The 23981-nt window shown below is 45.6% G+C and overlaps 2 protein-coding genes across 3 annotated transcripts; one reads left to right on the forward strand and one right to left on the reverse strand.

Moving 5' to 3' along the window:
• Positions 1-3528: 3528 nt before the first annotated feature.
• Positions 3529-8726, reverse strand: chst3a (carbohydrate (chondroitin 6) sulfotransferase 3a). Of its 2 annotated transcripts, XR_012926060.1 has the most exons (5): positions 8256-8726; positions 6414-6572; positions 5696-6268; positions 3890-5231; positions 3529-3778 (listed from the first exon to the last, which is right to left on the reverse strand). XR_012926060.1 is itself a non-coding variant. In XM_076018461.1 (4 exons), exons 2-4 carry the CDS (start codon positions 6491-6493, stop codon positions 4535-4537), a joined length of 1350 nt encoding a protein of 449 aa, XP_075874576.1. In that variant the 5' UTR covers positions 6494-6572; positions 8256-8726; the 3' UTR covers positions 3529-4534. The 2 variants fall into 2 exon arrangements, 1 of the variants encoding a protein (XP_075874576.1); XM_076018461.1 differs by having other exon boundaries at positions 3529-5231.
• Positions 8727-13095: 4369 nt separating this feature from the next.
• Positions 13096-23874, forward strand: cdhr1a (cadherin-related family member 1a). Its single transcript, XM_076018399.1, has 17 exons — positions 13096-13255; positions 13848-13943; positions 14424-14569; positions 15015-15065; positions 15154-15243; positions 15354-15440; positions 16017-16133; positions 16428-16571; positions 16961-17039; positions 17123-17223; positions 17467-17670; positions 18355-18507; positions 18596-18760; positions 19588-19655; positions 20817-21045; positions 21133-21390; positions 22318-23874. Exons 1-17 carry the CDS (start codon positions 13195-13197, stop codon positions 22876-22878), a joined length of 2610 nt encoding a protein of 869 aa, XP_075874514.1. The 5' UTR covers positions 13096-13194; the 3' UTR covers positions 22879-23874.
• Positions 23875-23981: the final 107 nt, after the last annotated feature.

Here is a 23981-nt window from a genome sequence, read left to right on the forward strand (position 1 = left end):
TCTGTAATTCTGTCACGGTACGCCTGTGCATCTCTAGGGAGCTCAACAACAAGCACCCTAAGACACACTAGCCTGACTGCTGGCCAGCACATTCCCAGTCTAACGACGGAGCAGCACACTCCAGCAGTCCCAAACCCAAACCCCTTACTTTCTCTTTAGGCGCACAACAGAGCAGCCCATTGGTGCAGGGTCCCCGTACGGCTGAGCGGGTCCACCTCACAGATGCAAAGACAAGGACTCTTTTCAGGTAGAACAGCTCCAGAGGCACATGAGGGCATTCAGTGTTCCGCCCCGACCACAGGATTTATTTACCCTCCAGCGAGGGGCAGCAAGAAAGAGGAGACGATGTGTTCTTAGAGAAAGTTAGGGGGTGGGCGGGGGTCTAGTATGTGTGAGTGTGTGTATTTACCTGAGCATGTTTGCTTGGAGGTGGGGTGAGCAGTGGAGAGTTGGACTGCAGTAGCACGTACTGATGGCTGATAGTGGTTTGCCTGTGACAGAATGTGGATGGATCCAAAGGAGAACTGTAAAAAGGCTCATGCCATGAGTACACAGAAAAACGTTCCATTTTCGAAAGAGAGACCAACCCCATCTATATTTCCCAATACAGCCTCTGCCTGTTCCTGTCCACACCGCTGGTGTAAGAAGGTTAGCGTCTCATTTTAAAACAGGAGAAAGAGACGGACGAGCGCCAGTTATGAATGTAGGCGACGTCCTTTTCCTCTCTTCCTTCACGGCACTAGTAGAAACCTTCTGTTCAGGTCCTGTCTTGTACACAACTGACCTATTCGCTGTTTGTCTTACCACCCTCTCAGCTCTCAGTCAGATGGGAAATCTCCCTCTTTTACAGCGTTTACTTCCTCCAGCGTTGCCAAAGTGTGAGCTAAAATATACAGCTCTGCAAAAAGCTGAGGGCTCTCCCCAAGATAGTGACAACAGCCCGAGGCCAGCTGTCCGTCCGGCCCTCTGAGAGTACCCTCGTGACCCCCCCCGAAGCAAGTAGGAGCTACGGCAAAGCATCAGCCGCAACGGAAGGCTAAAACTAAATGTTTTGTAGGAGAATGTAAACACGAGGCTTAATGTGCTTTTAACATGGAGCTCTCAGGACGGTTTTGAGTCTTGACCATTAAGGGGAACTGGTTGCTCCACTGGGTGTTCCAAGACAAAAATAAAGGTCCAACTAAAAGGCAACCATCTTTTCTTCGCCCATTGACAAACGCCATGATAATCTAATCTCTTTTGATATCTAACATCTCTGCTGAGTCTTCACCTCTGTCATAGTGTCTGCTGCTGAGGCCGTTGAGCTGAAATAATGGCATCCGGATGTTCTGCACCAAGTCTGAAAACCATTTCCCTACCGATGAAGACCGTGGCATGTCAAAGCAAGTTGCTGGCAATGAGTGGTAAGAAACAGCGCCAAAAGGTGTCCTCATAATCGCTAATGGGCTGGGCTCTTACTCAGCTTTACACCAAGACATTCCACTTTTTACAAAATGACAACATCTGGCACGTTGCTGTGGGAATATCCACCGTCACAGCAAAGATCTTGGGGTGAGGCGGCTTCACCAACAGCTGGAAATTCTAAAGTGCTTAATCTCAGCTGGGGTTTGAAAGAGACAGAAAGAATGCAGACTTGAATGGACCCCTTGTCTTCGCCTTTTCTCCCCCTGATATTCCCACTCAGCCGTATGAGGATCCTTGGCAACAGCGTGAATGTGGATGTCGGGCAAACGGGGAGGGATGCAAGTGATTAGAGAAACGCGCATGAGCGTCACGTCAGAGTTCTATACAGGCACCTCAATGCTCTCTTTTTGAAAGAGCCCTCTAAGGCACTTTCACATCAGGTGGTCAGTAAATTCACTCTGACAAGTTTAATGCCCTGTGCAAGAATTGCGGGAATTCCCCAGCTTGAAATCTTTTTTTAAAACTCTATATCTGTTACAATATAAAGTTTTCTAAATTCCGGTTTGTAGGCATAAGCCTTTCCACTCCTTCAGACCAGACTAAAAGCGTAGTTATTCCACATGAACTAACAATGGGACTTTTAGAGTCATATGTCTTTGGGCAAGAGTGGCAAAAAGGGCTCTATTTGTTTTGGCAAAAATAGACATCCTAAAAAAAAACAGAGCTGACTTTCTGCACATAAGGGCTGCGGTGCTTCCTTCGGTTTCGATTCATAACTTGAAAATTCTAAATACTACACAGGAAACTCATGACTTAAACACTGTTTTAGTCACGATGCTGTTGTAGATGTTGCTGTAAATAACTAGACAGGATGCTGAGGCTCTTTGTAACATCACAGAGAGCTGATTTTCAGAACTGTGCATTTTAGCACAAATTTTCTGAAAGTGAAGAAAGAAAAAAGGCAACAATTAGATTTTTCTCTGAGCTGTTATTTCATGTTTTTTTTTTGTTTTTTTTTGCATAATGTAGGCATTTCAAAAGGCTGGTTGTAGATTATACAAAGATCCAGTTTACAACAACAAATGGAGTGATGTAAAAAAAAAACAAACAAAAAAAAACTACATCCTATTTCAGATATGGCAAAACTTGTGTCGGCAGTTTGGTTAAAAACACTCTTCACCTGAAAGACCTGCAACGTGACCTGATCCTCCTGTAGGCTCAAACAGAGCTCTCTGTTCCTGAGGTCACATTTTTCCAATGCGACTGATGGCGGCTCACAACAGCTGCAGCCTTTTCAAAGTAGGCAGCCCGAGTATCTAATCGGAGTGCATTGAGCTACAGCATTTGTTTCAGTGGTTCGGGATGATTTAATAGCGGGCGACTGCTTGAACATTTCACTGTTGAGTCCAGCCAGCGCAGAGCCTGCCAGCTGTAGACATACTCACAGTCCAGGTAGTAGAAGCTCACTACCACACATACATGCAGTGCCTCTCCCACACCGTGCGCACCCAAAAGCACTCTGAGCGCTGCCTTGGCCAGCCTGAGCACAAAGCCGCCATTGAAGCAGAGTCACAGTGGATACCTTTATATACCATCAGGAGTGATAGTCGACGTCGCAGCACCTGGGTTTTTCTCAAAGTTAACAGTTGGTCTCTGTACCTACGTCACAGGACACAGAAATGTTGATTTTTTTTTTCTCCACTGAATGAATATGTTGATCTTGATATTCATTTTTTTTTTTTTTTTTTTTTTAACAAGGTAGCAGTTCATTGGCGCTTCTACGTGAGCCTGGTCGGAGCAGAGAGGTTTGTGAAGTCACTGGAAAAAATATCTGTTTGGGTGGTATATTACCGCTCTCACCCTGTCTTTTTAAAAATATCTTGTATCAGCTGCTGGCCTGGAAACGCTTCCTACGCTCATCAACTGTTGCAAACTGTATTACCAAGCTTGGAATGTATAGTGATGATGTTAGCAGGAAGTCAAACAAAACACACATGGTGTTTCTTTTAAAATGTTGCTATATTTTGTTAGTCCTTGAATCTGTGTTGTTGTGTGGAAACGCCAGTGCTCTTTGCTACAACCTGATTTTGCCACAAGGACAAATAAAGGCTTAGGGGGCAGGGAGAGCGCAATCAGTATTTATTTAACACCAGTTGGACTTTAAATGTTACAATTCAAAATGAAAAAGTGCCATGAGTGTGTATTAGTTCACCTTAGCAATGTATGCATGTTGGATTTTCTCTGTCTGTCTTTGTCCTCCTGGCTTGACACAGAGAAACTAAAATGCTTCCACATGTCCGATTTAAAAAAAATAAAAAAATTCCCCCAAGCATTAAAAAATTTGTCAAACTTTGGCGACAGATACATGAAGCAACTCAAATTGCAGTTCCATCTTCTCGCTGGGCTGATTTGCTGAAACTGTGGCTCTCCTCTTTTTTTTTGGGCCAAGAAGGCCGCCCACTGTATGAAATCATCAACAGTTGACGATAGCATCAAGACACCATTGTCACCATATATGGCCAAGTTGATAGTACTGTTCCTCAGTTACCGTATAGAGTTCTATAAAAGTACTCTGATTAATATCTTGTTTGCAATCAAAATAACTGAATTATCTGGCACGTTCCTGGAAGTCCATGATTTGTTTGTTTTGTCTTCAACAGAGTCGCTACAAAGGTTGACGCCATCTTTACTTTCCCTGAGTCAGGTGCATGAACTCTGGCTTCGACAACCAACGGCAGAGACAAGTTCTTCGGACACATAAACAGACGCGCAGCATTTTCATTTTCTCTGTAGTTTATCCCTGAAAATCTACACACAATGAACTATCAATAAAATCTGACATAGAAATCTCAAATAATCACACACATGACTTCTATTTTCATTTCAAATGAAATAAAAAGTCAAACATCTTTTTACTATTTCGCACATTATGCAAATAAATATTTCTCTTCATCAAATGGCTCTGCATTGTTACAATGAGGCACACCATGGTGAGTATTTCAGTCTGTAATAAAATAAAATAAAAAGTTGTCTTTGCATGGCATTGTAGTTTCCATTTGGTTGCCATCCCTCATTTAAGCAGGAGAGGTTTCAGTTTTTGAGGTTCACAGCTTTGTTTATAAGCTACCTGTCATTGGAATCGCCTCTCTTCAAGCAAACTGACGGACTTATTGGTCAGAGTCTTTTCGTCGGTCACAAGCTTGTAGCCAAACAGCTCCATGGTGGGTCCACACACTCTCTGCACTACCTGAGCCAGTGTAAAGGGAATGCTGAATCTCCATTTCTCAGCCTGCTCCGAAGAGTTCTTCTGCGTGGAGTAGATCCCGCTCGCCTCCTGTGTCGTCTGGGTGTTCTTCAGAATCCACTCTCTAGCTTGTGGGCTAAACGGTATGCCCGTAAACCTGTACATCTCCTCTGCCTTCTGCATGGGGTAGCGCGCGATGTCCTCGTATCGCACCAACATGTAGCGGTTCCTCAGCCAGCGAGGTCGGCTCAGTCCCACCTCGGCAGACATCCTGATGTGGTCGCAGTTGCCTTTCAGCCTCTTCACCTCCTCGTCGTCCTCGGGCACCTGGCCACCCTGCGCCCAGGTCTTCCACGTCTGGTACTTGGAGGAGAAGGCCACCATGCGGGATGCCAGGATGGCCCGCGGGTCTCGTACAAGCTGGATCACTCTCACGTCCAGGTGGGGATCCTCCACCAACGGCTGCAAGGTTTCCAGCTGGCGCACTCGCACCGTCTTGATGGCGTGGTGTTGCTTGGCCCGGCAGGATTCGGATGCGAGGGTCAAGTTGAGCGGGCCGCAGCGACGCGTCTTGCAGTGGTACCTAGGACAGGGTCGGCATTGTTATCAATTCATAGATGTGAAGGAAGGCTGAAATAAATCTTGGGCATGGAGTGCAGAGTGCACATGCACGGCAAATGCAGGCACCGGTAAGCTGATAGCTGCCGGTGCCTGCTGGATGCTATGTATGGCAAACATTGGGCCAAGAAGCAATTTGAATCAGCTAGCAGTGAAACTATAGGGAGCATTTTAACAGCTCAAAAGTTGGGGTGCAAATATGTGCCTCACATTCTTTTTCACAAAACAGAAAAAATTCCATCCAGTAGATTCCTATTGTAGCCGCAAACTGCAAAAACAGTACTAGATAGATAGATAGATAGATAGATAGATAGATAGATAGATAGATAGATATCACAAAAGGGTCTTCACAGCTTCACCAGGGTTCATCCACAAGTCTTATTAAGCCCGTGTTTTACGCCCTATCAGCAAAGAGCAAAGTGCAAATACCTCTCAAAGACGTCCTTGACAACAGGTGTGCAGACGGGTTCGTCGCAGAGCGATATGCTGGACTCCCTGCGGAACAGGGACGGCGTGACGTGGTCCTGAGGAGGCGGCGAGATGAACTTCTCCAGAGGCGAGAAATCGCACAGGAAGAGGCCCTGGATCACGTCCCGGTAGATCCCCGCCAACACGGTCCCGTTGTTGGTGTCCGCCACCGTGGTCAGCATGCGCTCCACGTGCCACAGCGGCTCAAACAGGTAGAACATGTTCTCGCCGTGCTGGTTGAAGAACTCCCCGACGAAGGACGAGCCCGTGCGGGTGGTGGCCAGGAGCAGGATGTGCTTGCGGCCGCCGCTGGAGCCGCGCTCGCCCGACTCTTCCAGACTGTCGTCGTCGTCGTCGTCCTGCTCCTCCTCCTCCTCCTCGGAGAGGCTGGAGTAATTCCCCGCCGCGCCCGCGAGCTTAGACAGCAGCATTTTGAGCACCGTCAAGGAGCCATTTTGTGTCATGTTGCTGTAATCCAGTGGAGTCTGTGGGGTCTGCAGCGGAGTCTGCCTCTGGATCAGCTTGTCGGAGACCCTGGGAGGGGACACAATGGCTCGATTATGAAGGCGATCACGGGTTAATAAAAGAAAGTGTGTATACAAGCGAGTGAATACCAGAGCTGCTTGTTCAGACAGTGACAGAACACAAGTATTGCTCAATAACCATTGAAACCATCTACCTCGACAGAATGTTGCTCTCCTTCTCGATGATGACCAGGGCCACGATGCAGATGAAGAAAATCGCATATTTGGTCTTCATCCTTGGGTTCGAGCGTCAGACTGGCTGTCTAGGGTCTAGAGTCTGTCATAGTTTGTCGCGCAGAGGTTGGAACTTCATTCTGCAGAGAGAGAGAGAAAGAGTGGGTTTCAGATTTCTAGAAACAGATTGTTGTATGTTTACTCTGTTTTTTGAAGGGAATCTGCGACGAAGACGGCCTACATTCACACGGCAAAATGCTCCTCTGAAAGGTTCACGCGATACTATTTTATAAAAAGCAACTCACAATATACAATGCATAACTTTCTTCATATTTAAACCCAACATTCCAGTGGACAATTCTGGACATTTATTTCAAATATGAAACTTAACCCGGCCACCAGAAACGACACATTAGCCTCTGTAATGGGTGGTTTCAGAGGGCATGCCAAGCTGGGAGAGCTAGTGGTGCTACCTGTGACATCACAAAGGGCCAAATTCCAAAAGCAAACATTTTTTTTGCCCGCTTTTTCCACAAAGCAGATCAATCAAATTAAGTTAAAGGACAGACTTTTGGAGCTCAATGGCAAGTTAGAGGCACATACGATCGCCAGGAAAGCATTTCCGAGGCGTGTTTGACTTTTAGACTCTGCTTGAGGTGAAGATAGCTCGCGCACCCCTCGAGCACCCCTCTGACCCCTGACCACCTGCCACACACAAACATGCCATTTGGACCTGTCAAGACGGTGAATAATTTCTACAAAGCATATCATTAGGAAGGGGCGTGTAGATGGGTGTGAGGGGGGGGGGGGGAGACACCGTTTCCGAGCCGTTGGAGTGATTGTTTGCTCTGTAAGTAAATATCACCCAATTATCTGAGCTTAATACTCCATAGCCGTCAAACTGTCAGGCGGCGGCACTTGAGCTTGAGCGCTCTCTACATATTCAGGAGTCACTGGAGCGTTTGGCAAAAAATCTGACTCTGCTCATGCGGAAACGCATATCACTCTGTTTATCATCTCACTACAAATTACATTTAATGGCTCCCTTCAAAGGCTTTCGGCGCAGCATCTCGCGGAGACGCGCGACGGCTAAATTCCCTCCGAAAGGCTCTCCGCTGCTCACCCAGGGGTGTAAACAATTAACTCTTTACGGGCAAATGTTGGAGAGGGGGCTCGGTAGTTTGCGCGTGTGCCACTCGCCATTTGCATGTGCGATTGATTCTCGTGGTTTGGATGTGATGAAAAATCACCCCCACACACACCGCCTGCGCGTGTAGAGCCAGTTTACTACTACTGGGGGGGGAAGGGGGCGCTGAATCCAGAGGCTTCTCTTTTTTTCAGCCTCGCCGCCGCTAAAGCGGCATGAACGCTGATTAATAATCGCCTCTGCCTGGGATTAATCTGTGACGCTGCCGCGGTTATGGGGGTGGGGGGGTGAAACGGACGGACGTGATGCTATCAAGTGCTCGCTTCGATGCGGGGAAGGGAAAACGGGTTACACAAGCGAATCTATGACTGAAATAAAACGACTATCGATTATCTACACGACCCGCGCCGCTTGCCAATTCGCCAGATCGTTCTTTGGCGCAGCGCTACGAAGAACAAACGATGAGTAACTCATCAGTTCACCATCAGTTTGTTTTTGTTGTTTTTTTCTTCCCCTACGCACCGTGCGTGCGGCAGGATGTACCCGACCGTGCGCCCCATCACCCCCCCCCCCCCCCCCCCCCCCAAGCCCCAACCCCCAACCCTTCCTTCCCGGCGGATCCACGCGGTTTGTCGTTGGGCTCGGATCCGGGGATCGGTTCGGACGCGGTACAAACCTTTAGCTGGTGTCTCTCCGCCACCGAGCAGATGCGCCCCCGGTCCTGTGAGAAACGGTCTCGTCCCCTTCGTAGCATCTTGCTGCCGCATTGTCTCGCGCGGGGACACACTGGCTCATTGTGCGGCTGCCGGACGCGGGCTGCGCTCCACTGGCAGATGAATGGATGGCGGAAGAGCGCGCACGCTGACACATGTGCACGCAGGAGGGCAAAATCGGACAAAAAGACAGGATTGGGGGGGAGGGGGGGGGGGTGATTCTCGTGAATGGAGCCGACAGTCTGTGTCCGTCGAAAATGTGGCTGCGTGGCGTTTAATAAGGTCGGAGCTGCGACTCGCCGGGCAGCACTGAAAGTTTCATCGCTCCGGAGGAAAAAAAAAAGAAAAAAAAAAAAAAGGAAAACTTCGATGCTAAACTTTCAACACGCCCAGAGCAGAGAGCCCACGCAGCGCTCCGCTCCGCGTGCACGCTTTCGTGACGTCATCGCCACCTCCTCCAGCTTCCAAAGTTTGGGACGTCCCTCTTGTATCATTTTGGTCTGGAGTACGTCGCACCTCCTTTCACGATAAATGAATGAATAAATAAATAAATAAACGAAACAAACAGATAGATAGATAGATAGATAGATAGATAGATAGATGACATCAACGATCAACATGGAGACGTATTTTGTGAAAAGCAATTTAATCGCGATCCTGTCAGATAATACTTCTGCTGAATTACTTTTTTTTTTTCACTAGACAGAAGAAGTCAAATTACATGCTGCAGATTTACCCTGAGATAACCCTGGCACTGTTATAATTGAGAATGGCCGTTTTATTTTATTTTATTGTTCCAGGTCAAGTTGTTTCTACTTTGACTCAGAAGTGTCATGCAAAGGCTGTTTCACAAATCACTGTCCAGTGCCAAATAATGAAATGGGAAAGGATTACTGTTTTTCGCCACATGAGGGCAGCATTGTAAAACGATGCGATCGTGAAGCAGCCTGCCCAGGATGACCTTCAGCTCCTAGTTTACAGTGGTGGGGGTCGGTCTTCAGCAATATTCTTGCTTATGCTGTGTTTGCATGTTGTGTTGATGTATTTGTGTGCATTTCATCACCACATATTGACAGTAGCATTTGGAATCTACTTGGCCATGTCTTAGACTTTTTTACATACATTTGCTGACATTTACATGTGCAAACTGAGGAAATTGAGTGTCCTGTCGTTTTTTCAGAGTTTTTACATGCTCCATGTGTGCCTGTCTGGGCAACTGCACTCAGTGAGGTTTATGAAATCAAAAGGCTGTTAACCTACAGCATACTCTACAAGGAGAGATTACAGGAGTGACCCAGTTTTTGAGTGGCCCGGGACTAAAAGCAAACCTCCACCCTTGGCAAACCACACTGGAGATTATTAATGATAATCCAAAATGGTAGAGCTGAATTGGGAATCTTGACAACAGGTGGTCCAACAGACAGTTGACCTGGGCAGACAAAAGGACTGTGGCCTACAAATCTCTCAGATTCCTTCTCTATTTTTAACATTACAAAATCTGGGCATAGTATTTTTTTATTGTTTTTTTTTTGTTGTTTTTTTTAAGAGATTTATTTTCTCCTGAAATGAACCTTTCAAAATTTGTCATATTCTGAAAACCCACCAATCTGCTGTTGGGATTCAATGTTTGATTAATAAGCAATTTAATCCTCCTGATATATATCACATGTAAATGTTTGGTCTACTTTAAATTCTCTAATCCAGAATGTTCCTGACATCGTAGTGACACACAGCCACTTGTACATCCACATGTTCATTTGACATATTTATGGAGCATCACGTTTTAGAGATACGCAGTGGACCAGAGTCAAACTTGGACTCCTTGCTGTTTACATTGCACCTTGGCAGATGGCCTTGAAACGTGCACAAAACCCAAAAGTTGTAATATAATCATGTGCCGCAAATCCAAATGTAGCAGAGGAAAACATGCACTCCTGCTATAACTCCAGGTCTGCTATAATCAGTTGGTCAAAGGAATGGGAAAGTATTCAAAAACAGCCATTTGCCAAAACAATTTGTTCAGTTAAATCCCTTTTTTGCCAAAATGTCCTATTCAACATCTCTGCAACCATTCACTTCATTAGACATATGCATGAATCACTTGTAGTTGAAATCTTAAATTTGTCATTTGATTCACCAACAATGTGTAGCAAAGTACTAAGTTCAGACAATCTTCACTATACTTGATTTTGCACCGTCGAATTCCTTATTTTAAAGCAAGAGCTCAAGGAAGTGTGTTCGAGATTTATATGATGAGTTGCTGAATGAAGGTTTGATGGCATGGTTTCAGTTAAAGGAACACTGTGAACTGATCCAGGAGGTTCAGCATATTGCAGAACTCCATATGATGTGTTTTCCTCCCTTCCAAGAGCGGCGCGACCTCTGCCCTTCGTGCGTGATTGTCTCAAATAAAGCAAAGAAAAAAAAAATTGTATCTGTCATTCCTCATCTGCTCGCTGCTGCTCTTGATTCTTTGCGTTTGGTGTGTTTTCGTGTGGACGTTAAACCCTTTAAGGAGGATATCTGTTTAAACTGGGACCGTGACTGAAATAGTCCATCTGGTTTGGCCACTCGTGGTTTGGAGATACTGCACCGCCATGTCACGTTCTGATTTATACCAACAAACAAAAAGTTTCAGGATGTACCGACTCCATTAACTCTGCAGCTTTTTATAATGACAATGGTCCAAAGTGAGATGATGATGACGGTGGCTCTGTAAATTTCCCTATGGGCAGCTTAATGGCTCTTTCCCCAGCAGGAACAAAGAGGTCAGCATGTGCAGCTGTGATTGAAGGCACGGGATTAGAAACTAAGAAGATGACAGTATACAGATGAGCAGTGAGCTTTTATCAGCATGATTTTTTTTTTCTCCAAATGCTGCCATCACTGTGCAGACACTTGCACATATGAGCTTAAAGTGACAGGTTTGTCATATAGGCTGCAAATGCGACGGCAGGCGCAAACACGCGCAGCCAAAAAAAAACCTTTACTCAGCCATTTTTGGCGGATGACACCGGATCATCTGTCGCTAAACTCGCGCTACGAAAGCACTCGTCGCATGTGGCGACATTACGTCTGCTAATTGTGCTTTGCATTTTGTGTCCGATGGAGCCCGTGTGACCAGAGACAGGCTCTGTGCATTACAAGATGAGGAGAGATTAGAGCACAGTGGGTTAATCTTTAGGCCTGCCATCTGCCACGACAATGAGAATTAAAGCCCGAGCCGTGGCCCTGACCGACAATGTACAAAAGTTACCTGACAGGTAGGACTTTCCTTTTTTTTGTGCAGTAGTGAAAAACATCAACACTATGGACTGTCAGTGCAGTCTGGATTTGACGTATTGGGAACTGCCCTGCTGCTAAAGATCACATACTGCCATTGATCATTTACACTCTGTTTGCGTCTGTGCAAGTGTGTGTGCGCGTGCGCGTGCGTGCGCGTGCGTGCACGTGCGTGCAGCAACACACATGGCAGCAAGATTCACGCACAGAGCAGCCAGAGGATAAACATTGTGCATTCCACAAGTACCACTTAGATCATAAAGTAGATTTGTTTTCAGTATGATGGTGGATAGAAAAAAGCTTTATTCATGTGTGTGTGTGTGTGTGTGTGTGTGTGTGTAATCCTCTAGCATGCGACATGTTTGTTTTACTGGTGATCATCCGCAACAGATTCATGTTTGCTACGTCCTCTTTGAGCAGTTACCCCTTGCGTGATTCTTCTTTCTTTCACATATTTTATTTTGTGTGGACTTCATGTCTCAGCAGAGTGAAAAATATGCAGTAACTCAAACTAAAAAATATATAAGAACTTATCTATCAGTGGGTTCATACTGCATTTTTTTAAAAAAAGAAGTAAAATTGAGTGACTAGATATAATAGAAGAATTGTTTCCTGTTTACACAAACAAGAGTATCCAACGAGATTAGCCAGCTTCAGCACCGAAAATACCACTGAAAAAGTCCTAGACAGGCACTTAGTTAATCAGCGGCACTTTTAATTACAGGGGTCCCACACAGAGTTGACAGAGTCTGAGGTGAAGTAAATAAGCAGAGGTGCAAACCCACTATAATGGGTATTTATTTTAAATAGTACCATGTCCCATGTTTATATGCTGGCAGTATCTGTCTTTTTGTTTCCACGGCAGAGAAAAAAACTGCACGTTTTTCTAGCATTTAAACACAAACCCGATTATCCTATCAGATGGCCATCATATCTATATCAGCCTCCGCTTCATCATGGCCCTGATTAATTGAGTGATGGACCTTTTCACTCTCTCTGATGCAGCAGATGTTTCTGAGGCAGAGCAGATGGAAACTGAACTGTATGGGTAAAACAACGGCCAGTTCTGGGGTATAGATTCAGCACTAGTTTAATCTCTACACTTGGTTTGATGCGCAGCTGTTTATTTTGGTTGACGCAAATGAAAATATGTTGCTGCCGACACAAAAGTGCTCACAGGCAAAATGTTTCAGTAGCTCAGAGTGTTGAAGAGTTTTAGAATCGGAATTTCAAAAAGAACGGCCATTAAATGGTACTTTTGAGTTCTACATATATTGTACCTTTACATTGGCATACCTGATTTGTTAATTGACCATCAGAAAAATTCACACAAACCAATTTTTTAAGCTATTCGATCAATTCCAAAGCAGCTGATCACCACCATCATCACAAGTGACAGCTGTGCCATTCTCTGCAATTGGCTATTTCCCCACTGCCTGGGAGTAGAGCCCTCGCCCTGAAGGGACCAAGCAGTCACTCTTAAGATGTGTCATTGGATTAGCATGTGAGCACCTGCCTTTAGCCTTCTGCCGTCGCCCACAACCACCTTGAGAGCTTCATGTGCCGCTCGCCACGACCGAGCCGCGTTCATGGTGCGCCCAAACGACTTCATTCTTTAGGATGAAGAATGTAAAGATCGCACACCTGCCTCTGTGTTTTGTCTTTGTGCACGCCTGCGTGGGTGAGTTTCTAATCTTTATTCATCATCACGGCTGCCGCGGTGCGATTGTTGGCGCAATTTAAATGTGTGTGAGAGCCTTCAGGTTTGTGACTCTCCCTGTTTGAAATAGATTTTCTGTTCCATTCTGAACAAATTAATGTTGTTACACGTCCCACTAAGTCTCTTTAATAGGGTTGAAGTTAATTCATATTATCCGTGCCTGCTGGTTTGCTGTATTAATCAATATGTCATTAAATGTTACGTGGGGTTGAATAAATGCCACTTATATTTTGTCGATACAGCAGCATTTCTACAGCCGGAGCTCTGGAGTCTATCTTAAGAGGTTGACGTAACTCACCTTTAATCCCTGTGAAAGTTACAGATAAAGCTGCAGGTGTAAAGCGATGGGATAAAGAACCTGTTAAATCTCACTCTTCCATATGCATCGTAAACACAGCAACATATGTAAAGTTTTTTTTTACAGAACATTTCACATTAACGTTTTTCGAAAATTACTGAACAAAATGTTTTGTTTTGTTTTTAGTTTTGTATGCAGTGTAGCAGCATTTTGTTTTTTATTATTTTTAATAAAATTCTCTTTGTGTTTCCTCAGCACGGGCAGACTTTGCGCCCTATTTCTATGACAACGGACCCTACAGCCAGAATGGGAACCTGGCGCTGTTCAGCCTCTCGGAGGACACGGCTGTCGGTGAGATTGGCCTCTGACCGGCTGGGCATTTAGCGCTGGGCAGCTAACAGGCCCGGCGCAGCAACCAATCAGCAAAATGGCATCTTTTTAGTGGCCGGTGTATAAGAGTCCAATATGTTAAGCAGTCTTTGATGAATGTAACAGATGTTGCGTTGCGTGTTCCGTCGTCACGCGAAACACGCTCAGCTGCTGGTCGCCACCTGGTGACACCAGGGGGACGGTTTGCTGCTGGCCGGGACTGCGACGCATCTGTCCTTCCAGTCAGTCAGCCAGTCAAACAGTCAGCCAGTCAGTCAGGGTTCACTCCTTTGTTGTGTCTGAATTGTCTCGGTCAGAGTTCTTGTCATAAAGCCTCAACTAATCCTTCCTGGCTGTTCAGATTACTGTTTTGTTTTTGTTTTTTTTAAAGGATTTTATTATTTAGTTTCTTCCAGAAGTCACCTTTTTGTGTAGTTGATCAGTAATGAGCTTTTCCTCCAGGTACGCGGATCTACTGCCTCAACGGCACCGACCCTGAGGGCCAGGAGGTGAGGTATGGCCTCTCCTTTGACCCCGGCTCTAAAGAATACTTCCGGGTCGACCCCATATCTGGAAACATCACGTTGGTTGAAAAACTGGACAGAGAGGTAAAACAAAAAAGTACAAATCAACATTAAAGTTGCATAGAATTCAGTTCTCTCCGTTTAATTTGAACATCCTTCTAGCCTGAACTCCACAGAAGACATTAAAGCACATTCTTGACAACAAGTGTTTTCTCAAACAGATTCCGTTGTAGGAATGAGCGCTTTGTGATGTCACAAAGGTCATCAGTACCACTCCAAGGTTAATGACAACGAGACAGGCGTTCATTCTGCCCCCTGAAAACAATGTTTTCTTGTTTGTGACCCTCTTACAAACCCTTGGATGATAGGAGGCTGTAAACAAAAGGATAATTATAATGAACAATATAAACATTTCCGGCATCCTCTTTTTAACTGGAGCCTGTGATGAAAAATACAATGAGCAATTGCACAATATTCAGACCCTAACATTAAACTGCTATCTCTATGTTGATATTTCTCCCTTTTTCAGAAAAAAGATTCTATCGACGTCCTTGTCAGCATCACAGATGGACTGAGCAAGGTAGCACCGTCAGCTAGAGACACTAGAGAAACCACACCGATTCCTTCACTCGCCGTCATTCTCACAGACATCCACATCTCCTTTCCAGGTGGTGGAAAGAGTCACGATATTTGTGATGGACGCCAACGACGAGAAACCCGAATTCCAAAACATGCCAGCAATCATCGACGTCCTGGAGGTGGGTCAAGACGACAGAGGGCACAAACCGTTAGTGTGGGATGAACATTTCAAAAGAATTTCTGTGTGAACCCTGAATCAGAAACGACTCACTGTTGTTGCACACTCTAGACAACCGAGTCGGGAAGCAGCATCTTCAAAGCGGAGGCGGTGGACAGGGACACCGGCTCAGGAGGCTCAGTCACCTACTACCTGCAGGTACCAGCCACATCCACACAAGGCAGAATCCTGTGAGAACTGCCCTAGCTGTGGCAGCGCATATAGTAAATCCAATGTGCTGGTGTTATGGTGTGAGGGCGGATTAAATCACAATTACATTTGCGGCAGGTGCTGGACGCCGATAGGTCTGGGGTGGGGGGTGGGGTGCGGTGGGGGAGAGGGGTTGGCCGGCCATGTTAGGTTGCACTTTGGACTATTAGGCCCAGGGAGCAGCTGGTGCGGCGTGCCGGAGACGGGCGAGGCGGTTGCATCTGCACGCAGCAGCTCCCACCTGCTCCCACCCCCGGTCTTTAGCATATGGGCTCTTTACATCCAGATGGGCACAGGGATGGACATTTCAACAAAACGTGTCCTAATTCAAATGGCTAAGCGAGCGTTTCCACGCAGCCATCTGACCCTCCGCTGGGCACGTGAGCGGCAGTAAATGGGGTTTCAGTGGCAGGCGTTGATACACGAGTGACCTAAAATGTGTCTGGGCCCTATTATGCAGAGCTCCTGTCTGCTCTCTCTCTCTCTCTCTCTCTCTCTCTCTCTCTCTCTCTCTCTCTCCTGCAGAATCCACAGTCGTCTTTGTTCGCCATGGACAGACACAGCGGCGTCCTTCGCATCAAGGCCGGGGAAGCGCTAGACTATGAGACAACAAAGACACACTTTGTCACTATCGTGGCCAAGGTACTAAACAAGTCAGAGGATGTTTGCTCTCACCTGCAGTGAAAAATGAAGCTTGTTCCAACTTTAGGAGTAATTTATGGCTACAAGCAGAGGTCGAAGTAATGAATATTGCAGTGCTGTTGGGTTAAGATATACATCACTTGTGAAGCAAAAGCAAAAAAAGAAGCACGAGATGCATAATATGGGGGGACCTGAAACAGCAATTTATAAAAAAAAAAATTAGAATTTTATAAAATTCTGCTTTAAGTCTTAAGTACAAACACGTGTTTAAACTGTAAACGTCTTTCGTTCCAGGATGGCGGTGGTAATTTTAACGGCAAGCAGCAGTTCATGTCATCGTCTGCCACCCTGACAGTCAACGTGGTGGATGCGCAGGACACGCCGCCAGTGTTCATTGGGACGCCATATTTTGGCTACGTCTATGAAATCTCAGTGCCGGTAAACGAGAACTGCTTTCACGCTGACATTTGCTCAGAACATAAAGGTCAACCCATGGTACTTTTCATTTTTTTAACTTATGCAAGCTAATGCTAATGTCGCCGTCATCACTGCGCGTCTCATGTCAGATGAAAGCAACATTATCTCCTGCCACCACCAAATGTCACCGCAGCATCACAGCAGACAAGACTGAAGAAGGAATAACTAGACACTGGCATTTTAATGTTCTTTTGAAATCCACTGAAGGCTAAGGTGGGAGGGCAAAAGATGTACAAAGCACAGGGTTTGTGTGGATGTTCAGAGTCATGATATCCTGCTCAATGTGATTCTTCAACTAAATGTTTCCGTGCCATTGAAAGAAAACCCCAAAATGCATCTTTCCCCTGCAGGGATCAGAAATCTTCACTGTTGTGGCCAAAGACGGCGACGCAGGAAACCCAAATCCCATACGTTACTCCTTTGAGGAAGGTGAGCCTGTCAGTCGACTTTTTGCACATATGAACGTTTTTCTCCCACAAGTGAAAAGTGCTAAAGGGTTGTTTCCTCACTAGGTGATGATCGTGTGTTCCACATTAATGAAACAAGTGGTTGCATCACCCTGCAGAGCCTCCCCATACACCTAAAAAGAGAAATCTTTAATATTAAAGTCAGGGTGAGTATGTGCTTTATGTTTATCCACGTTGTATATATCGCTTATTTTCTTATGAATTCTACCATAGAGAATGACAGTTCAATGAAATTGTTTTTGGGTGATTTGAAAACACTGGCGGAGTGTATTGTCCAAAATGTACGGTCTTTAAAATCAAAGTCACATCAGCCCCAATTTTTTTTCTCCCTCCTGGTAACATAAATGGCTAATCATGGCCGTCTTCCATCGCTGTTGCCACACGTCCAGGCATCAGAAGTGGGTCCTGAAGGCAGACTCAAGGACTTCGGGGTGACAACGGTGGTGATCCGCGTCGTGGACCTGAACAACAACCCGCCGACCTTCTACGGGGAGAAAGGCCCGCAGAGCATGTTTGAGCTGACCATGAATGAGCACCCGCCAGAGGGGGAGATACTCCGAGGGCTGAAAATCACCGTCAACGATTCTGACCAGGTGGGCGCGCGGAAGAGGATTTACAAAATCATCCTAAAAAAAACCCCAAAAAACAGCCATCTTTAGCAATGACTGTGTACGCGGCCTTGAACAGCTGCCTCAGCAGTTCGATGGAGGCGGTGTCCCTAATTATGTAATAACGCTCATTTTCGGGCACATCGTTACCTAACAAGACACTGACATAATCGACATTCATTGTCCCGCCGCGCTCAGACTGGTGTCTGCTTGTCTGCTAGTCAGATGACATTAAGCCGTGTATTACAGCAGACAGTCCTCTCGAAAATGGACTGAATTAAAAGGTGGTGCCTAACTATGCCATTTGTCAGCTTACGCAAGTCTCTCTGTGTGTGTCCAGCTCCTTGTGTGTCCAAATGGCTAATGCTCAGCGAATATACTCTGTGATAATGCTGTTACAGCATCATAGCGAGGTCCGTCGGCCCGGCGGTGTTACCTTTCACCAGGAATATTACTGCTGCTATTGATTCCCTCTTGATATTTCATACATTACTGTAATAATGAAAACAGATACAGAGCTTTTACAATGATTGGACCGGAACTATATGAATTAAATTGTATGTCTCCGCAGATTACGATGGGTGAACTCGTGCATGTATAACATTTCATTTGCCACTAGTGAGAGATGCACGATGATGAAGATGACGATGAGGTTGTGCTTATTTTCAGGGTGCGAACGCCAAGTTCAACCTGAGGCTGATTGGGCCGGGGCGGATGCTGCGCGTCGTCCCTCAGACCGTTCTCAACGAGGCCCAAGTCACAATCTTAGTGGAGGATTCTGCTGCCATGGACTTTGAAAAACACCAGTTTCTCACATACAAGGTTAGCCCGCCGCCGTGGCAAGAACTGCAGAATTCAAAATCAGTGCGGGCTGCTTTCAAGCTTATTTGTGATGCTCTCTCCTCTGAAGCTACTTGCAGTCGAGGTCGACACACCTGAGAGATTCAGCGCCACCGCAGACATTGTCATCCACTTACTGGACACCAACGACAACGCTCCCAAGTTCTCCTCAGATTACTACATCGCCCGAATCCCAGAAAACTCACCCGGTGGCTCCAACGTGGTGTCAGTCACGGTGAGCGAGCGTTTCATCCTGCCTAAAAATACACGCCACCGCCAAAGTGCGTCACTCTGGGCGAAAGAGGAATGCTGATTTGAACAAAATGCCCAAAAGGGCCCTTAATTCCCTAAATGTGGACCTTTTTTAGGCAGCGCGGCTTGGGATAAAACGCGAAAACATGTAGATAAAAGCTAGGCGAGGTAAGCTGCCAGATGGCTATCACTTTCATTTTGTTGTGTAACACCAAATTCCCAGATTTTTTTTTCACCCGCCTAATGCTTTGGGTTGCATGCAACTGCAGCTCGGAAAATGCGCGCTGAAATATGAAGGACATGCTAGATAGATAGATAGATAGATAGATAGATAGATAGATAGATAGGAAGCCTTGATCCCAGGCAATTTCAATCAGATGAAAGAACAGCCAACAAGTGACCTTGGACACATGGAGACAGGCATCCCTGCAGTGACAGATTAGCTGACATCTATAATCGCGCTGCCATGACATCAAAAATCAGTCTTTTTATAGCTGACCCCTGTAACATTGTGTGCTAGTCCAGCACAAATCCATCCGTGGCTGCAGACAGTTGCGTTTTGTCTCATTCACAAAAAGAAATCAAACAGACAGAGCATTCAAGAGAGCGAGCGAGTAACTTTGTCTTTAAACGTCTTTCACAATTTAAACAGATGTATGGAGACATGTGCCAAACAATGGGCCAACTGAGCCCCATGGTGGACTGAAATAATAAACATGATGATATATGACGATCCGGCATTCGTCATGCAAGTGCTCCAGCCAAGGTCATGATAGCTCTTCTTTCTTTTGTTTTTGTTTCTGTCTGAAGGCAATAGATCCAGACTCTGGACCCTGGGGTGAGGTGAAATACTCCATCTATGGATCCGGCGCTGACTTGTGAGTTTTATTATGGAAGCTAAACTTCCTTTCATTTTTCACTGCTCTCACGACTTGACAAATCTCACATTTGTGTCTAGCAATACGCACGTAAACTAGAACACTCCACCCTATGAAAACAGGGCAAAGTTAGACATCTGCCTCCGACATGCTTTTTATATTAAACCTTGGCTCTGTTCATTGCACCTAAGCACTGTAGTCCCTCAGGGGATTTTATCGGAACTCAATTTTTATTAGATTTTCTGACAAGGCCTAACCTCTCATGAAACAAGGCTCACCGCTCCCTCGCGGTGATCACAGCAGTCTGCAGTGCTGCCAGACTGTTTCTACCTTCATTCTCCCAGGAAATCCAAGAGACTGTCTACACTACAGCATAATGCTGAATGCATGTTTTCAAGCAAGGAGCAAAGGCTTGTCTTTCAACAACTTACAATACTTTACAATAATGTTGAGTGACATTTTTTTCCACTGACAAATACCACATGTTACTGTGACCTAAACATTTCAACGTCAATTCAAGTCAGTCGGTTCAGTACACGTGTTTTTCTTTAACATACAGCAATTCAAAGGTCTTCAGAGACATTTACTCCTAGAAGCATTGCAACATGGTTCTTTTCACATGTCATTTGAGAGGAAGCAATATGCCTTAAAGGTGCAACAGAGATGCTCTAGACTGTAAACTTCTGAATTTTAAGATCTCGTAGGATACTTCAGGGAATACAGGATCACACTGTCCTGATTTTTGCTTGCGCTGCCTCCGACTCTGTTAATCCTATAATGGGATTGAAGGAGAAAATAGACTGCACTTGGCTTCAGGAAACCTTGCACTGTGGCTAAGACGCAGAAGGGCAGTCTGATGAAGCGCAGTCCAACTGATACTGGTTTGCAGATGAATACTCAGAATATTAATCATCGGGAATGGGCACAATGTGTTAATTTATTGCAGTTACAAAGTATTTGTTCTCATTGTGAGAATCAGGATAAGAAACATTTAGATGTGTTTAGTTGATGTGTTAGTCTGAAGATCATGCACAGCTTTGCACTGCTGTTCCACAGTGACAACCTGTGTTTTTGGCATCTTTGCAAGCCTGTTTCCCAGAAGGACATAACAAATACATAATAAAAGATAAAAAACGACCTTCATCTCAATGCTGTGGACAGATTTCTGATCCAGCCCACTTCTGGGATCATCTACACCCAGCCGTGGGCCAGCCTGGATGCAGAGGTGAGATCCAAGTACAACTTCTACGTGAAGGCAGAGGATGCCGAGGGGAAGTACAGCCTGGCCGAGGTCTTTGTCACTGTGCTGGACCTGAACGACCACCCGCCTGCATTCAACAACAACTTCCTGGAGACGACCATGGTGATTGGAGCACCTGTGAAGATAGAGGTACGCACACACACTGCTGCAGAATCAAGTTGAGTTAAGAGTCAGTAGCGCAGCTGTCTCTCATGTAACACGCCCTAACCGACACAGGCTGTGGATGACGACGCAGAAGTGCCCAACAATGTCATTGAGTACACCATCATGAAGGCGGAGCCGGACAACAACATCTTCGACATCGACGCCGACACGGGGGAGATCGTGCTCAAGTCCTACATCAAGTCCATGGCCATCATTCAGAACATCACCAAGCAACGGGACTGCACCTGGTCGCTGGTGGTGCAGGCCCGGGACAGAGGACAACCGTCCTTCAGCACCACGGCAGTCGTCAAGATCGACATCACAGAGGCTGTGAGTATCTACAACAGAGATACACTTAGATTTTGATACAATGCAAGTGGAAGAGTAACACAGTCTTAAAACAAATTCTTATGATTTGATTGACATAAGCCTGGTGCAACAACCACGTCAGTAGCTATATTTTTTCCACCTAAGCAAGAAACTATATCTTACACCAATGCAATTGTCACGTTTCCAGATCAAATCCAGATTTTTCTCGTACTTCTTGGGCCTCAAGAAACGTCCCGGGACTGTGTTTGGGATTTGTGTGACCGTTGTCACCTTCGCCATTTCATTGACAACCTTCATATCCACCATTATATACTGGAACTCTGTGAAAAAGTCCCGTGTTCAATCTCAGGGCAAGATCAGAAAGATTATGAGGAGGGCTGTGCCATAAAGAAAGCTTGCTTTGATCTTCATCAGCACAGCGGAACATTTGTTTTTACTCTGTGGTACACAGATTTTGCGACTAAAACAAGGCCGTGTCTGTAAAAGAGTACAAGGAAACATTGAAGGGTATTTTATTGTTGTTTTATACAAATATTTGAATTTGTACCTATATTACAACAAATTAGTTATTTTGGTAGTTAATGAATAGATTTTATATTTTTCAAAGATATCTAACAGTTGCTGAATCTCAGCGTCCCAGGTAAACTTTCTGATCTTGTCTTGACAAATTCCAAAATAGTAGACCAGCTATCTTTAGCTATAGTGGAGTTTGTAGTTTCAAAATGCCAGTCAAAAGGGCCTTCTTCAGAGTTATGGCAGTACATCACATGCAGTAATTAAATTCACTGTGTTTAACACCTAACACAATACTTGAGGCCAAATGATTAGCAAATGCAGTCTAGTGGCACAGCCGTGTAGAAGTCAATCTTGTCAAGAGATTGTGACTTCAGTCCCATGGATGTGAACTGTCCCTGTGCTCTTTTACAGACCCGACTCAAAGGGGGGCCTTTGGGATCATTTTTGATGCAGAGTAGAAACAACCCTTTGCAAATCCTAGGCATGCTCGCTGGTGTCATTTGTCTCATGGTTGTTGTCACGGTCATCATCTCCACCGCCACGTTCTTGCGCAACAAAAAGTCAAACCGGATCCTACCGAACCGCCGCGTGAGGAGGAGGCCGCAAAATCAGCAGGCCTGGACTCTCAAAAACCCCTTCGAGAAACCGGGCAACGCCGGAGAGAAATTCCAAGTGGATGAGGAAGCGCGCCAGCCGGAGGCCGTCGTTGATAACGTCAACTGCAACAACAACGTCAGCAACGTGGTGAGACAGTGGCCTCCCCCGCAGCCTCCCTGCGCTCCGTCCCTGCCCCCGCCGCCCCCGGCCTTCGTCCCAGAGAGGAGGCAGTGGGCGGTGCCGACCGTCTCAGCCACGGTGCCCATCAAGCCCAAGAAGAGGCTGGAGATGAGCACGCAGGACACTGTGAACAGAGCAATGGTGTCAGAGCTCAAGATGAGACTGGAGCAGAAAAGGCTGCTGAACCACCAATAGACTGAACGGTCTGAGCGCGAGGTCCGCGTGGAGCCGTGCTGGAGCCTCTGAGCTCTGCACGAAACTCACATCATGGTAAAATAAGCATGTTTGCAAATTTTCCATTTGGGTTTTTTTTTTTTTCCCAGAACCACAAGGGTCACTCTAGCGGTTCACACGTTGCCATATAGACAAATGGAGAGGACAAATAAAAAATAAAATTAAAAAAAAATAGATATTTAAAAAACATCTGTTTACCCAAAAAGTGCATGTACTTCTTATGTAGATGATGAAGATTGCATTCTATCATCAGAAGGTCTGAAGGTTCTGAATGGACCAAGAGCTTTGATTATTCAGTCTTGATGTTTCAATAGTTAAAGACTGAAAACAGTGCTTTGGTGTGTGTGTGTGTGTGTGTGTGTGTGTGTGTGTGTGTGTGTGTGTGTGTGTGTGTGTGTGTGTGTGCGTGTGTGTGCGTGTAAGTGTGCTTGACAACCTGGTCTGGACCAGTTGTGCTTATATGGGCCAAAAACTGGCCCTAAAATGTTGAATTTTGTCTCGTGTGCTTGTGAGTTTTTGGCTCTGAATGAAGGTGAACAAAAGTCAGAGGTTTGTCAGGACTGGGCTTATCAAACTCCCTTAATGATGGTGCGAATTCGTCATAACAATAGTGCTACAAACCTGCGTGCATGTGTTGGTATGGGTGCTTTCAGAGGGATTAAAAACAGATAAAAAAACACTGACTATATGTATTGATGATGTCATTTTGTAACATTTGTTCAGTTTGTGGTTGAATTTGAACCATCTGTTGACACCCTAGTGGCTTAAGTGTTTCCTCAACTCAGATCCCTGTTTTGGAAATAAAGTGAGTCATTCAGACGTCGACAAGCAAGGCTGTTTATCTGGGATCCAACCAAGCTCCTTACAAGAGATTTGATGACACTTGAACTGGCTAAAGAGATCAGCCCACGGCAAAGAGACCAAAGTGATCACGATAGGACGACCTTTAATCCTGTGCTGCAGGTGCACAACACTGAAATTTAAAAAAAAAAAACTAATTGCTGCCGTCACAACATAACCAATGGTGAGGAGTTTAGCAACACTTTGTGATTTCGACAGCAGAA

Source organism: Nelusetta ayraudi, unplaced genomic scaffold, assembly GCF_046127955.1.
Source record: "Nelusetta ayraudi isolate G7.1 ecotype Tasmania unplaced genomic scaffold, CSIRO-AGI_Nayr_v1 ptg000008l, whole genome shotgun sequence".
Classification (NCBI taxonomy): domain Eukaryota; kingdom Metazoa; phylum Chordata; class Actinopteri; order Tetraodontiformes; family Monacanthidae; genus Nelusetta; species Nelusetta ayraudi.

What these genes read in the sequence shown, in the direction of transcription:
- chst3a (XM_076018461.1), bottom strand. Translation starts at nt 6,493, where the DNA reads ATGAAGACCAAATATGCGATTTTCTTCATCTGCATCGTGGCCCTGGTC. An exon ending in GAGAGCAACATTCTGTCGAG is followed by an intron (nt 6,269 to 6,413) that starts GTAGATGGTTTC and finishes GTCCCCTCCCAG; the next exon opens with GGTCTCCGACAAGCTGATCC. An exon ending in GTCAAGGACGTCTTTGAGAG is followed by an intron (nt 5,232 to 5,695) that starts GTATTTGCACTT and finishes ACCCTGTCCTAG; the next exon opens with GTACCACTGCAAGACGCGTC.
- cdhr1a (XM_076018399.1), top strand. Translation starts at nt 13,195, where the DNA reads ATGAAGAATGTAAAGATCGCACACCTGCCTCTGTGTTTTGTCTTTGTG. An exon ending in CTCGGAGGACACGGCTGTCG is followed by an intron (nt 13,944 to 14,423) that starts GTGAGATTGGCC and finishes CTTTTCCTCCAG; the next exon opens with GTACGCGGATCTACTGCCTC. An exon ending in TTGTCACTATCGTGGCCAAG is followed by an intron (nt 16,134 to 16,427) that starts GTACTAAACAAG and finishes CTTTCGTTCCAG; the next exon opens with GATGGCGGTGGTAATTTTAA.